The sequence below is a fragment of the Polypterus senegalus genome, chromosome 3, assembly GCF_016835505.1.
Source record: "Polypterus senegalus isolate Bchr_013 chromosome 3, ASM1683550v1, whole genome shotgun sequence".
In the NCBI taxonomy this organism is placed as follows: Eukaryota; Metazoa; Chordata; class Cladistia; order Polypteriformes; family Polypteridae; genus Polypterus; species Polypterus senegalus.
This window is the reverse complement of record NC_053156.1, coordinates 260,711,785-260,725,709: the sequence shown is the minus strand read 5'-3', so window position 1 is coordinate 260,725,709 and position 13,925 is coordinate 260,711,785. Positions and strand designations below refer to the sequence as shown.

The 13,925-nt window shown below is 38.7% G+C and overlaps 1 protein-coding gene across 2 annotated transcripts in view; it reads right to left on the bottom strand.

Annotated features, from left to right (window-relative positions):
* LOC120526090 (adhesion G protein-coupled receptor F5-like) overlaps window positions 1–13,925 on the bottom strand; it is a 97,947-nt gene that overhangs the window by 75,295 nt on the left and 8,727 nt on the right. Inside the window, exons 2-5 of one of the 2 annotated variants that reach the window (XM_039748987.1) lie at window positions 13,314–13,425; window positions 9,814–9,880; window positions 8,911–8,935; window positions 8,047–8,196 (exon numbers count right to left, since the gene is read on the bottom strand). In XM_039748987.1, coding sequence (XP_039604921.1) covers window positions 8,047–8,196; window positions 8,911–8,935; window positions 9,814–9,873 — 235 coding nt within the window. In that variant the 5' untranslated portion in view covers window positions 9,874–9,880; window positions 13,314–13,425. Of the gene's footprint in view, window positions 1–8,046; window positions 8,197–8,910; window positions 8,936–9,813; window positions 9,881–13,313; window positions 13,473–13,925 lie in introns of those variants that run through there. The other variant, XM_039748986.1, reaches the window with a different exon arrangement.

Here is a 13,925-nt window from a genome sequence, read left to right as displayed (position 1 = left end):
TACAGTACATATACACATATATATATATACACTTGACATTAAGCCTGTTACAATAACGGGCGCTAAAACAGTAGTGTATCAACATTAGTAGGAACAGTCTATATTAAATGGCAAGGGACCTTGTATGTGGCTGTAATATGTGTCACTGTATCGTGTGCCTTTAATTTTCTCTCTCAGTAATACTGGTTTGTATTTCCGTAAAATGCCTGTAATTTTGTCAGACAGTAATACAGTGGAACCTCGGTGGAACCGAAGTAATTTCCCCCATAGGATTGTATGTAAATAAAATTAATCTATTCCAGACCATATGAACTGTATGTAAATATATATATTTTTTAAGATTTTAAGCACAAATATAATTAATTATACCATTGAATGCACAGCGTAATAGTAAACTAAATATAAAAACATTGAATAACACTAAGAAAACCTTGAACAACAGAGAAAACTAACACTGCAAGAGTTTGCGCTATAGCCTTACGACCTGCTCGCAAAAAACACCTTTTTTAATGAGTTTTAAGCACAGGGAAAAAAATGAACATTTGAAAAATCCGTAATCTAATAAACAACTAAGAATGCACTTGTGTGTGTGTGTGTGTGTATGTGTGTGTCTGACTCTGTCACGGGCCTGTGTGTGTGTGTGTGCGGGCGGGCGTGCGTGTCTGTCTCTGTGGTGGGCGGGCGTGCGTGTGACTGTCTCTCTCGCGTGCGTGCGTGCGTGTGCGTGCGTGTGTGTGTGTGTGTGTGTGTGTGTGTGTGTGCGTGCATGTGCATGTCTCTCGCGCGCGCGGGCCGGCCTGCCTGCGTGCGTTTGCGTGTGTGCGCGTGTGTGCGTGCGTGCGTGCGTGCGTGCATGTCTCTCGCGCGCATGCACCAGTATATACAGTACATATATATATATATATATATATACTTACATACATCCACATATATATACATATATATACATATCTACATATATACACACATACATACACACACATACTGTATATATATACACACATACATATATATATGTATATACATACACACACACACACATACATATATATACACACATACATACATACATATATATATACACACATAAATACATATACATATATCTATACTAATAAAAGGCAAAGCACTCACTCACTCACTCACTCATCACTAATTCTCCAACTTCCCGTGTAGGTAGATGGCTGAAAGTTGGCAGGCTTATTCCTTACAGCTTACTTACAAAAGTTAAGCAGGTTTCATTTAGAAATTCTACACGTAATGGTCATAACGGTCGATAACTGGTGCTCCCTCGCAATGTAGGTAATGTGTCTCATTTGTGACTCCATGAGTAACCGTTCATTCGACACCAAGTCAAACCAGCAGTACCCACGGATTCTCCAAAGAGATGCAGCACAGAAGGAGTCCAGTCCTCGTCTCAGGTCACTGGATAGTGTCCATGTCTTGCAAACATGGAGCAAAACAGGAAACAGGACAGGAATTTATTTCATGCTATGGCGCCTCTGTTAGGCTATGTCTTTGCGTTCGTCTTGCCCCGCTCATTGAGGTTGTGGGATATTTTTGTGTTTTTTGTTTATTTTGTGGCACTAGTCATTCGTGTACGATCGCATTTCATTGATCAACATTAGATCAGCAATGGAAAACTTCTCTAAGCATTACAACTATAACTTTTTTCCTCCGCCGTTTATGAATGCTACGTTTTTCAGCGGCTTTTCCTCTCTGTTGGTTAACGTCAACCTGCAGTCCCGTCGGAGGAAACGTGGAAAAAGGGCAGGTGTGCATGCGAGGTTTCGGCGTATATGGCGCTGTGTTTCTGATGTGGATCATCCATCTTTATCTAAGGATTATTTGAGAAGGCCGACGTGCTTGAGACCTGTTCTGCCGGGATTACCTGATGTGTTGCTTCCCGCTCCCTGTCCGAGACGCAGAGTTCGCCGAGGGAGTAATCCCGGACTTCTCTGTGCTATCCCTCATATTCCAGGAAATACTAATTTGACGGCCGATGTTTCTATGACTCTGCCAGCTAAGGTAGCACTGATTAATGCACGCTCTATTGCAAACAAGTCATTTATTTTGAATGACTTTTTTACTAGTAATAATTTGGATTTCATATTCCTGATAGAGACTTGGCAGCGTGATTCTGATTTTACTAATCTGATAGAGTTGTGTCCTGAGGACTGCTCTTTCATTAGCACACTGGCCGTGGAGGTGGGATCGCCATGGTTTTTAAGAAGTTATTTGTATGTCATTCTATTCCTACCATTTCATATAAGACTTTTGAACTTCAGATTGTTAAAGTTGGGCGTGTAACCCCAATATATTGTATTTTAATTTATCGTCCACCTGGTGCGATTAGTCCTTTTCTTACTGATTTTCAAAAGTTTGTATCTACCATTATTAAGCTGGATAGAATAGTAATGCTTGGTGACTTTAACATCCATGTGGATGATATTTTATGTAGTGTGGCTTCTGAATTTCTGTGTATCACAGACTCTTTTAATTTTGTACAACATGTTGTTGGCCCTACCCATAGTGGGGGACATACATTGGATTTGTTTTTTTTTTATGGAGTTGGCTTGAATGATGTTACAATTTGTAATGTAACCTTTAGTGATCATAAGTGTGTTTTGTTTGACTTGTCTTCAAATTTAGAGCTGTCACCTTGTGTTAACTCTAGGCATACTCGTTTGATTAATGAATCAGTGATCAATCAGTTTGGTGATTTATTTGTGGCATCTGATGCCGGCAGTAATATTGATAATGTTGAGTTAGCAGTTCAATGTTTTAATGACCATTGTACTAATATTTTGAATAAGATCGCTCCTCTTAAGATCAGGCAGCGTTCTGTTACCCACACAGTTCCTTGAATGACTGACTCCATTCGTAATCTTAGGCGTTCCTGCCAAAAAGCGGAGCGCCCATGGAAGTCTACTAATCTAGAAGTTCATCATTCATACTTAAAGGATTTACTTGCTTCTTTTAATTCTTTGGTTAGGGATACTAGAACAGCATATTTTTCTAATCTCATTCAGACTCACAAGCGTAATCCAAAGGGCTATTTGATACTATTCACAATATTATTTCTCCATCTCAATCTGTTACTCAGGTTTTTTCTGACAGTGACTGTAATAATTTTCTTAGATTTTTTATTGACAAGGTTAATGTTGTTCGGGCTAATATTGTTCCAGCTGTCTTACCTAGTGCTCTCCCTCACTTATGTTCTGAGTCTTTTGTGTTCTCAGAAGTTTCACTTTCGGATCTTTCTGACTTGCTCAGGAAGATGAAACCTTCATCATGTACTACTGACCTGTTGCCAACATCATTAATGTTAAAATCTTTGAGTTTTATTGGTCCGTGCCTTTTGAATATCATAAACTGCTCCTTGAGATCTGGTGTGGTCCCGTCGTATTTTAAACATGCGGTAATTCAACCGTTGTTGAAAAAATCTAATTCTGATCCCTCTATTTTGAGTAATTACAGGCCAGTTTCAAAACTGCCTTTTATTGCCAAAGTTTTGGAAAAGGTGGTTGAACAGCAACTTTGTACCTTCTTAGAAAAGCAGGGGTTCTTTGGTTCTTTTCAATCTGGTTTTCGGAGGCGACATTCTACAGAAACAGCTCTTCTAAAAGTTTTTAATGATCTTTTAATTGCTGCTGATGCAGGCAGGTGCTCTGTACTTATACTGTTAGATCTTACCGCAGCTTTTGGTACGGTGGACCATCAGATCATAATTAATAGGTTAGAGCTGTTAGGTGTCTGTGGCTCTGCTTTGGACTGGTTCTCCTCTTATTTGTCAAATAGGAGTTTCTCAGTCGGTGTGGCTGCTTTTTCATCTGACTCTGTTCCTTTGACATGTGGAGTGCCACAGGGATTGGTTCTTGGACCTGTACTTTTCTCTTTATATATTCTTCCCTTATCACAGATTCTTAACTCTTTCAAAGACATCTCGTATCATCTATATGCAGATGATATACAGCTCTATTTTTCATTTAAGCCTGACCAAATTAATACTTTGGTCACTTTAGTTGATTGTCTGTCTCAGGTTAGTAATTACCTGCAGTTGAATTCAGGAAAAACTGAGGTACTAATTGTTGCTCCTCCTGTTCTTCATTCTGAGATCAGTTTAAAATTATCTTCTGTCTCTACTGTTATTAAGTCGAGTCTACGTAACCTTGGGGTTATTTTTGACCAGTCCCTGACACTTGATGAATATGTAAGGTCAGTCAGCCGCTCATGTTTCTTTCATTTAAGAAATATTTCAAAACTAAGAAATGTTGTTTCTAAATCAGAATTGGAGATGCTTGTTCATTGTTATTTCTTCACAGCTTGATTACTGTAATGCTCTCTTTACAAGTTTGAGCAAGTCCTCTCTCTCACGCATTCAGTTAGTTCAAAATGCAGCTGCCAGGCTCCTAACTCGTGCTAGCCGGAGTGATCATATCACTCCCATTCTGTACACACTGCACTGGCTCCCAGTGTTTTATAGAATTCATTTTAAAGTTTTGGTACTCACTTTCAGAGCTTTGCATGGACAGGCCTCTGAGTACCTAACCAGCCTGCTCCAATGCCATACAGCTTGCCGGACTCTAAGATCTGGTCAACAGGGCCTTCTAGTTGTCCCACGCACTCGGCTAAAAACCCATGGGGATCGTGCCTTTCAGTCTGTGGTACCAAGACTATATAACAGCCTGCCTTGTGGTCTGCATGGAGTCGAGTCTGTTGATTCTTTTAAAAAACAACTAAAAACATTTCTTTTGAAACAAGCTTTTAATTAGTGCTAAAAATAGTTCCAGTTTGTTTATTTATTGCTTTTACTGCTTTCGTTTATGTTTTTGCTTCAACTGTTTGTATTTATTCTGTATTTGCTGTTCAGCGCTCTGTGACCTCTTGTCTGTGAAGGGCGCTATATAAATAAACTACTACTACTACTCTAAAGACTTGGACCTTCATCCTTTTGCAAAGATATCGGCAGTGCCACATACCACTCTCAAGCGACCTCATGACCTCCCATGTTCTCCCAGTTAGTCTACCGACTTCATAGGAAGGTCAAACATTCTCTCTGCAGATAGGCACACAGCTAATGGCTGTGCTCAAGAGGTCATTAAAGGCCTGGATCTTGGGTTTTTTTCAGGAAACTGCAATCCCAGGCACTCAGACTCCTCTCTAAATCTTTCAAGAGTCCTGATCAGAGTCTCCATTGACTCCATGAAGATCACAGCATCATCAGCTAAGTCAAGATCAGTGAATCTTTCATCATCAACAGATGCCTCAGAGCCGCTGCACCCCATGACCCTGCCCAACACCCAGTCCATGCAAGCATTGAACAGAGTAGGATCAAGAACACACCCCTGACAAAGCCCAGAACTAACTTGGAAAAATGCAGATGTTCTACCTCCACTCTACATAGCATTCACAGTACTAATGTACAGGCTGACCATGATATCTAGCAACCTTGAGGGGATCCCACAAAGTCTCAGGATGTCCCAAAGGGCAATTTGATCAACTAAGTCGAACACTATACAAAAATCAACAAAGGCTGCAAAAAAAAGTCTGCCATTATTCACATTTGCACTCAATGGTAAAATTTTTAGGTGTAAAACTTCTTGAGAATGACCCTAGCAAGGACCCTACCCAACACCAATAGCAGTGTTATCCTCTTGTAGTTGCTACAATCCAGGCAATCACCCTTCTCTTTCCAGATAGGGATCACAAGTCCCATTTTCCAGTCAATTTGGATGACGCAGACTCCCAAATGGAAGCAAAGATTGCTTGCAATGCAAGAAGGACAGCCTTACCACCAGCCTGGAGAAGTTAACTCTGGATACCACAGACCTCGCAGCCTTCCCTGTCATCAGCTGGTTCACCTCCTGTGCAAGATTGGGTGGTTCATGGCTAATTGGAGGATCAGCCTCAAGAATCGTGGACCCAGAGATGTCCAACATCCTAACCGGAGGATCGGCTTTAAACAGCTGCTCAAAGTAGCCAGCCCAGCGGGTCACAATTGTAAGGACCGTTCTATCACCCGCCCTGATTGTAACTCTCTGAGGAACAGATTTGGATGCTTTGTTTCCTCTGTTAGCAGGATATGGGTCACTAGACCATAGATGGTGAGTAATTGGCTCACAGATTCCTCTACCAAATGCCTTCTTATCTGCCCTCAGAGCCCTTGCAGCTGTCCTTCTCAGTTCCTAGTACAGACTGGAGTTGCCATCAAGCTGTGCATTGTGACTCCTTTCGATGATATCCAGGGTGCCCTGGGAGGTGAAACACCTCCTTCTGGGAATACCGGTAACACCGACACAACCCTCAGCAACCTTCAAGGTCTTGTCATGGAAGGTCTCCTACATCACGTCAGGATCAGCAGTTGCACCCAAGTCTGCAAGTTCCACACACAAACTGGGTGCAAACTCATTGGAAATAGCCTGATCTTGGAGTCAGGCCAAGTCCAGTCTCATTCTCCTAGTAGGTGGTAGCCTACTGGACCTAAGCTGGACATTTGGAGTAGCAATAATAAGTCTGTGGTCCGAATTCATAAACTGCGCACTTCTGTAGACTTTGCAGTTCTTTTGGAGCCTTCAGCATCTACCCACGAGGATGTGATCAATCTCCTTCACCACACTACCAGTATTGGAATACCAAGTCCAACGATGCAGCTCAGGATGCTGGAACCAGGATCCAGCGATTCACAGCCCTTGACCTTTTGCAAAGCCAATGATAATGGAGCCTCTTCCACCACAGTTGCCAGACCCATGGGTACTGACACAATCCTCAGAGCCAGCCCTGTCAGTGCCATTGGTCACATTGAAGTTGCCCAGGATCAGAGGAGTGTAATCCTGTTTAAACCCATCAACCACAGAGTGAAATTGCAAATAAAATGTTTTCCTCACCGAGACATCACTCACTGCAGTCGGAGTTTGGACTGAGACAATAAACAAGGCACCCAGGGAGTGCTTTAATCTGTGTCTCATAATACACTTGTTGAAAGGAGCAACATCGGACACCACCAGAAGGAGCCAATCTGCACTGCAACAGCTACTCCCTGAGTGTGACACCGATCAGTGCAACCAGACCAATAAAATGTGTTTCCACCTACAGAGATCTGGCCAGTCCCAGGTCTGCACACCTCAGAGGGTGCTGCCACTGAAATGCAGAGTTTATGACACTCCTCTGACAACAGAGGAAGATGATCATCATGCCGGAGAGACAAGACGTTCCAAGCGCCTACCCGGATTGGCCGCCTCAAAGTGGGAAGACCAGCATAAAAGAAGAAATTTGGAAGGGGAGTTCAGTTTCCTTTCAGATGTTAAAAAGGAAGAAACTCAAGTGAGGACCAGTCCAAGATGTACTGCTAAGTAGTAAGGGGGATGTTACTTTGGAAATTAAGGGACATACTAGAAGCAATCCTGCTAAAAACTCAGGAATGACTCTAGGCTATACTGACAGAAGAGTCAAACTCTGTAAACTGGAGAAGATTGTGAATTTAAATTTACTAAGTTTGAAAATTTAGTGATTTTTCCAGTTGAATAGATTTTGGTAATCCACAATCTAATTGGTTAAAACAGCCACAGCAGTGTCACGGCATATAACAGATGACTACAGGCAGTCTCAACAAGTTAAAAGAAATTGTGGAATATACAATAAGAACAACAACAAATGTTTAAAATGCAATGAACTTTAGACATATCATCATACCAGGATATAATGTATATCAAAAGGCTTAAAAGGATCTTAAAATACTTATAATAAAGGAAATAGGTAAAGTGAGTGATAAGGCCAAATACGGGTCATAAATTTTGGACAGTTCAAATTTTTTAATTTGAGTTACCATCAAAGCTTCTCTAAACATAATTGTTTTGTTGGTGTTTATTTTGGAAAAATGTTTGTACTCTGATATACAGGTAGCTGGAAGATTATTAAGACTGACATGGTGCAGTCACTATGCAACAATCTTATTACAGTAGGTATTAGCAAAAACATAAATTACCTAAAGATAATAAAATAATATTAAGCATTATAATTGTTAAGGATGTAAGAAAGTGTATTTACCTGTTGTGATGTTGATGCTTTCTATAGATATACTTTCATTCAGCTTCATGGGGTATGCACTGAATACCAGGTAGTTACTAATATTAACAGCTGCCTCTCCTTCCACTATAAGTTCTCCATAATATAAAGTTGTTGCAGCAGTTGCAGCAGCTAAAATGTCCAAATATTTCTATTAATATTTATAATTTAACTTTAAATGACAAAGACATTTCATAAGCATGCTTACTATTAGCTGTTAACAAGACACATGAATGAACACAAAAAGGAATGGGAATAAAACTAAAAAAGTGCAGAGGGTCTTCCCACTGGAAGCAGAAATGTGTTTTTGTTTAGTAAAGCGAGGAATTGTTCACAACCATTTTTTGAACAAGATTCCAAAAAGTTAAGGGAAAACAGTAAAATGTCTAGAATTTAAATGTTACTTTGTGAACTGTAGCAGGAGTCAACTTGTGATGCAGTTTGTGGTACACAATGTAAGCTGACTATCCAGCAGGAGGCGCTTACAGTCTAAAAGAAGCTCTAAACTATTGTCATTCTACTCAGTTTTATTTTATGTTTTGTTGCTATTAAAACATAAAGCATAAGGAGAAAATAAAAACTACAGAAAGGGTTATTTAACACCCAGTTGTAGCCTAGTTAGTGGTTTTGAATATTATTGTAATGTGTATACATATTTATATTATTTAAGAAAATTGTAACCCACGTATTCCCTTTATTGGACTAAACAGTTAAGAAAATGGCCAGATTAACCTTTTTATACTGCACTTTGTCAGCTACTAAAGCATGAATGTATTGTACTTTATTTTTCATTTATCTTTTGCAATTTGTGTTATTTGATCAATAAAGCATAAAAATATGACTTACTTGCAGGAGGAAAGCCTGGATAGATCTGAGTGAAAAAAAAGTTGGTAATGTCAGATGACCACTTTGAACGTAAGAATACACATATTGAAACATTTCCAGTTCACAACATAATTATTCAACATAAACATTCAAAGCACATTTGTTTTTTTTTATTAAAGACCATGGGAGGACAGAGACTATCCCCACCATACTGGGACTATTGCAGGAACCATCCCTGGACGAGGCTTTACTCCATCACAAGGTCATTCACTCTCTCACACCAGGACAGAGTGGCCACTCAGCCTAACTGGCATGTCTTTGGGAAGTGGGAGGAAAACCTGAATCTCCAAATAAAAAAACACACACACAGACAGTGACAGGTCTCCTGCAGTGGGGAGGCAGTGTGCTAAAGGCTACACCACCTTCTATGTCCTATCCATCCATTTTCCAACCCGCTATATCCCAACTACAGGGTCACGGGGGTCTGCTGGAGCCAATCCCAGCCAACACAGGGCACAAGGCAGGAACCAAGCCTGGCCAGGGTGCCAACCCACCGCAGACCTTCTATGTCTGCTTAATTAAAATATCTTGATCCAAACATCTGAAATATACCACAAGAATATGTTGTTGGTCTAATTTAATATTAAAACAAATCATTTTGTACTATTTACTTTTATACATTCATATTTACCATTGTTTAAATGTGAAAAAGATTATTCTGTAATGTGTAGATGAAGATGAGCTTAAATGATAATGACCAACATTCTGAGAGATTTTGAAATACTAATTAAAACTTTGCCTGAACAGCAGAAAAAATATACTGACAATAAACTACTATTTATTATTCAAAGTCTTTTTTTATTACTAAAAGTTGCATGTCTTTGGTAACGTATTATTTAACATAAAAAAGATAAACAAACAAACCTTAAATTCTGGGAAAATAAAACGCAGACAGAAAATTACAATCACGCTGGCTTTCTTCATTGTGAACCTAATAAATATAAAAACAAGCACTGTTTAAAATGATTTTCCAAATCTTTACCCATTATTATTTGAACACACATTATTTCGAACCTTTGTCTGGTGACTGGCAGCATTCCAATATTACAATATCTAATAAGGCTGCCTGTCTTCCTCCACACAGGATCTGCCAGCAGGAGGTAAGTTCTACTATTTCTCTACACGTAAATAAAACAGAATTACGTCCCAATGCTAACCACCTCATTGTTGAAAACCCACAGATACCTCAGTTTTACCTTCTCCCCAAAATCCACAAACCAGACAATCCTGGACACCCTATTGTTTCTGCATGCAACTGTCCCGCTACTCATATTACAGATTTCCTTGACAGCCTTATGAGTTCACTGGTTGAAGGTCTCCCTTCATACTTAAAAGATATTAGCCATTCTGTCCAGTTGTTTGACAGTTTTAGGTTTCACAGTGCTGTCTGCTTTATCTTTAAAATGAAAATTATCTTTTAGTACACAGTCATTCCTCAAAATGAAGATCTCACTTTTTTCCCCTTGGCCAGTGGAGTTGCAAAGGGTACTAGAATGGAAACTAGCTATGAAAATATCTTCGTTGGCTGAGTTGACAGCTTTTCTTTTTTTCTACCTGGACTTTGTACTGGACCTGAGTGCAAGGCATATTGGTGACTGTGTTGGTGCTACCTCCTGTTCTAGATGCTAGCTACAAGAATCTACGGTAGTAACGATTTTATTAAATTCCATTCATCACTCACTTTGACAGTTGACATTTCCACCATCACTCTCCTATTTTTAGATTTCACTTTTTACAATATATCATCTTTACTGGACTTAAAACCTCTGTCTCTTACACACTCACTGACTCATAACGTTACCTCTCTGCAGCTCCTTCCCTCCCGGCATACTAAAAAGTATCTGCTTATTTCGCAGTTGCTTATATCCACTGCCTCTGCAGTGATGAGGTTGACTTCTGTAATGAAGCATTCAACATGATTAGTTTCTTCATTGATAGATGATAGCTATCTCATAATGTGGATAGGGCCCACAGTCAAGCCAGGAGTAAACCTTCTAACATTTGTTCTAAAAGGAACCCCAATAATAAAACCCGCAATCTGCTTGTCCTCCCCATTCCAATACTCTTTCTTTCCCACAATTGTCACCAAACAAACTTTCCTAATTTTCCTGGCTGATCCTTCCACAAGAGCCTTTTCTCCTAATCCTCCTTTGATCTCCATCTATCAAACACCTAACCTACTCAATCTTCTTGTCCACAGCTCATTTCACAGAGGAGAGCCACGCTGTAACAGGTTCTGCTTTGTCACTTGCAACTACTTTACCAATAATATCCTTGTATCTCATTAATCTGGTAAATCTAACATTACACTATGGGCCTCACATCTCTCTAAAAATCTTACCTACTTAATTTCTAGTATGAAGTGTTCAGTCATTTGCATATCTAAAACAGGGAGGCAGCTAGCAGACAGCTTCAGGGAGCTCGTTCAAGTCATTAAAACCAAAGACATAACAAAGCCTTTTGTAGACCACTTCACGTTCCTTGATCATACCCACACTAATTTGTCTGTTTGTGTTCTTTCACAGTGCTTCAAAAACACTTTTCCAAGAAAAAGAGAAGAAGCTAAACTCATTATTACCCTGGGCTGACATATTTCTCCAGGTCTAAATAACTGGCTAACCTTTTAATTGTTCCCTTTATCTTCTCTAATGTCAGCTTTTTCTTACCTAATCTCAGTTTTTCTCCTTTCATCTGCTCTGGCTTTATTCCATCCTATATGCTACCTGCTCTTCCCTTTTCAGTTACACACTTGATGAAAGCTAACATTGTATCTTTAACTATCTTTCCTTTTCAGCATGGAAATAACCTTTATACTTTTATTCTATTCAAATATTACTACATAATACTGAATGTTCTGGAAATAAAACTTTTTGGAATTCTCTTATCCAATGTTTATCTTGGCAGCACCACATGCAAAGTAGGAAGTAATTGTGTATTGTGTAGTCCATCACAGTACATATGATTTGCTGTTTTACTGATTATCATGGAGCCTAAATTGCAATTGCAGCACATGTTCTACAAAATCTATAATGCTTTTAACAGAATATGTTTTAATATGTGAACATAATTATTTTAACATGTTTTGTAACATAGTACATTTCTTTTCTTGACACAATACAATGGCACTTTATAAATACAAAACTGTGTGTATATTATCATTATGTATGATTTAGGTTATGTGGAGCTTTACTCAGTTATTCAGCATTGGAGGCCTTTAACTGTCAGTCATATGCATACACTTGTAGGTGCCTTACGGCTCTTCTGTATATTAATTTCCTAAATCTTATTAGATAGATAGATAGATAGATAGATAGATAGATAGATAGATAGATAGATAGATAGATAGATAGATAGATAGATAGATAGATAGATAGATAGATAGATAGATAGATAGATAGATAGATAGATAGATAGATAGATAGATAGATAATCAATCCCAAGGGGAAATTCACAAATTATTACTGGAGGGGCTCAAGTTTCTTGTTTTGCTCAAGTTCACACCATGCATCTGTGCTGGAGACCTTGTGGTCTATGGTTTAGTGCCTTAGTGTCATTTATCTTGACAGCATTTGAACAGTTATTTAGAGAGCACCACTCTTGGAATTTAGTACTCTTTGCTAGACATAAACATGAACATTTAATGTACCTGAGATTTCTTCTCAAACCCACTTAACACATTTCACAATTGTGGAGAACCTGGCAGCACAGGAGACAGCCCTTGATAGAGCACTAGTCCATTGCAGGAGGCACTCGTGCAGACAGCCACAATTAAATGTGAAGGATATCAAAAAAGATGCTTGAACTAACTTAATAACCACTGAAGTGCAGATTGCACACTCTTCATATTTCTTCAAAATTTATTTTAACTCTAACCTTTTCAACATTACATTATAGCAAAACTGAGACATGCTATTCAGACTCCAATTTGGCTAACCACATTTCCACTCTTAAGTATTTATTTTGATCTCAATAAACTGGCTTGCTTCTCCTCTGCCTCACATACTGTGTTTGAATTCAGATCAAGTCAAGCTCTATGTTGTTCAGCTGACTGTTCTATTACAAACTCTCTAAAAAAATTCTGGAATGCTCCAAGCCCGACGATCATTCTAACATCATATAATAAGTGCTGTCAAATTTCAATTATATCTGACCCCTTTGCAGTGTAGAATGGGAACCCAATGTGAGAAAAAAATCCAAATGTAGTTATTTATACATCCATCATGATCAAAACAAGAAAGACCGAGCAGAAATTATAATCAGCATAATAAGGGACATTAAATAGAATCTCAAAGTCCAAATCTACAAAAGATTTCTGATAGCAACAAAGTTCACCTAACAATGATATTGAATGAAGACATATTTACCTTATTTTTCTAATTCCAAATAAAATGTAAAGTTGTTCCCTTTTCCAGATGTATAATGTGTCACACCATTCTTCTTTTCTTTTTTTTACTTTTCTGTTTTAACCTCTTACTCCTAGTAAAGAGAAATGAAAAGGAAGACAGTGTTGGCTCTGTAACAAAAGCATACAAAGCACATTTGTGTATGGGCAATGTCTAAATAAGCAGAAACAAAACAGAAATATACCAATGCAAATAACACACCAAGAAGTGGATTTGACTTTTACCCTGAAATTTGAATTAAATTGTATAATTCCTTGTCATCTGACCCTGTAAACATGTCTTCACATTATTGTGCTGTAGACTTTCCATTGTGATTAGCATTGCAAATGCATGGACGTTCAGTCACCTTTCTGGAACATGCAGAAAATGTAAATTGTTATATTTTTATTATGTTCTCTATACAGAGAAGATAATATTGTAACAGGGATGGTATTTTAGCATTGGCTTTTCAATAGATGTACAGTACATTTATGGCCTTCCTAAACACATTTTGACCATTTCTTCTGTGATGTGTTTGTCTGCCTATCTATCTGTGTGTACTGTACATATCCGTCTATGGCAGGCACTATTCAA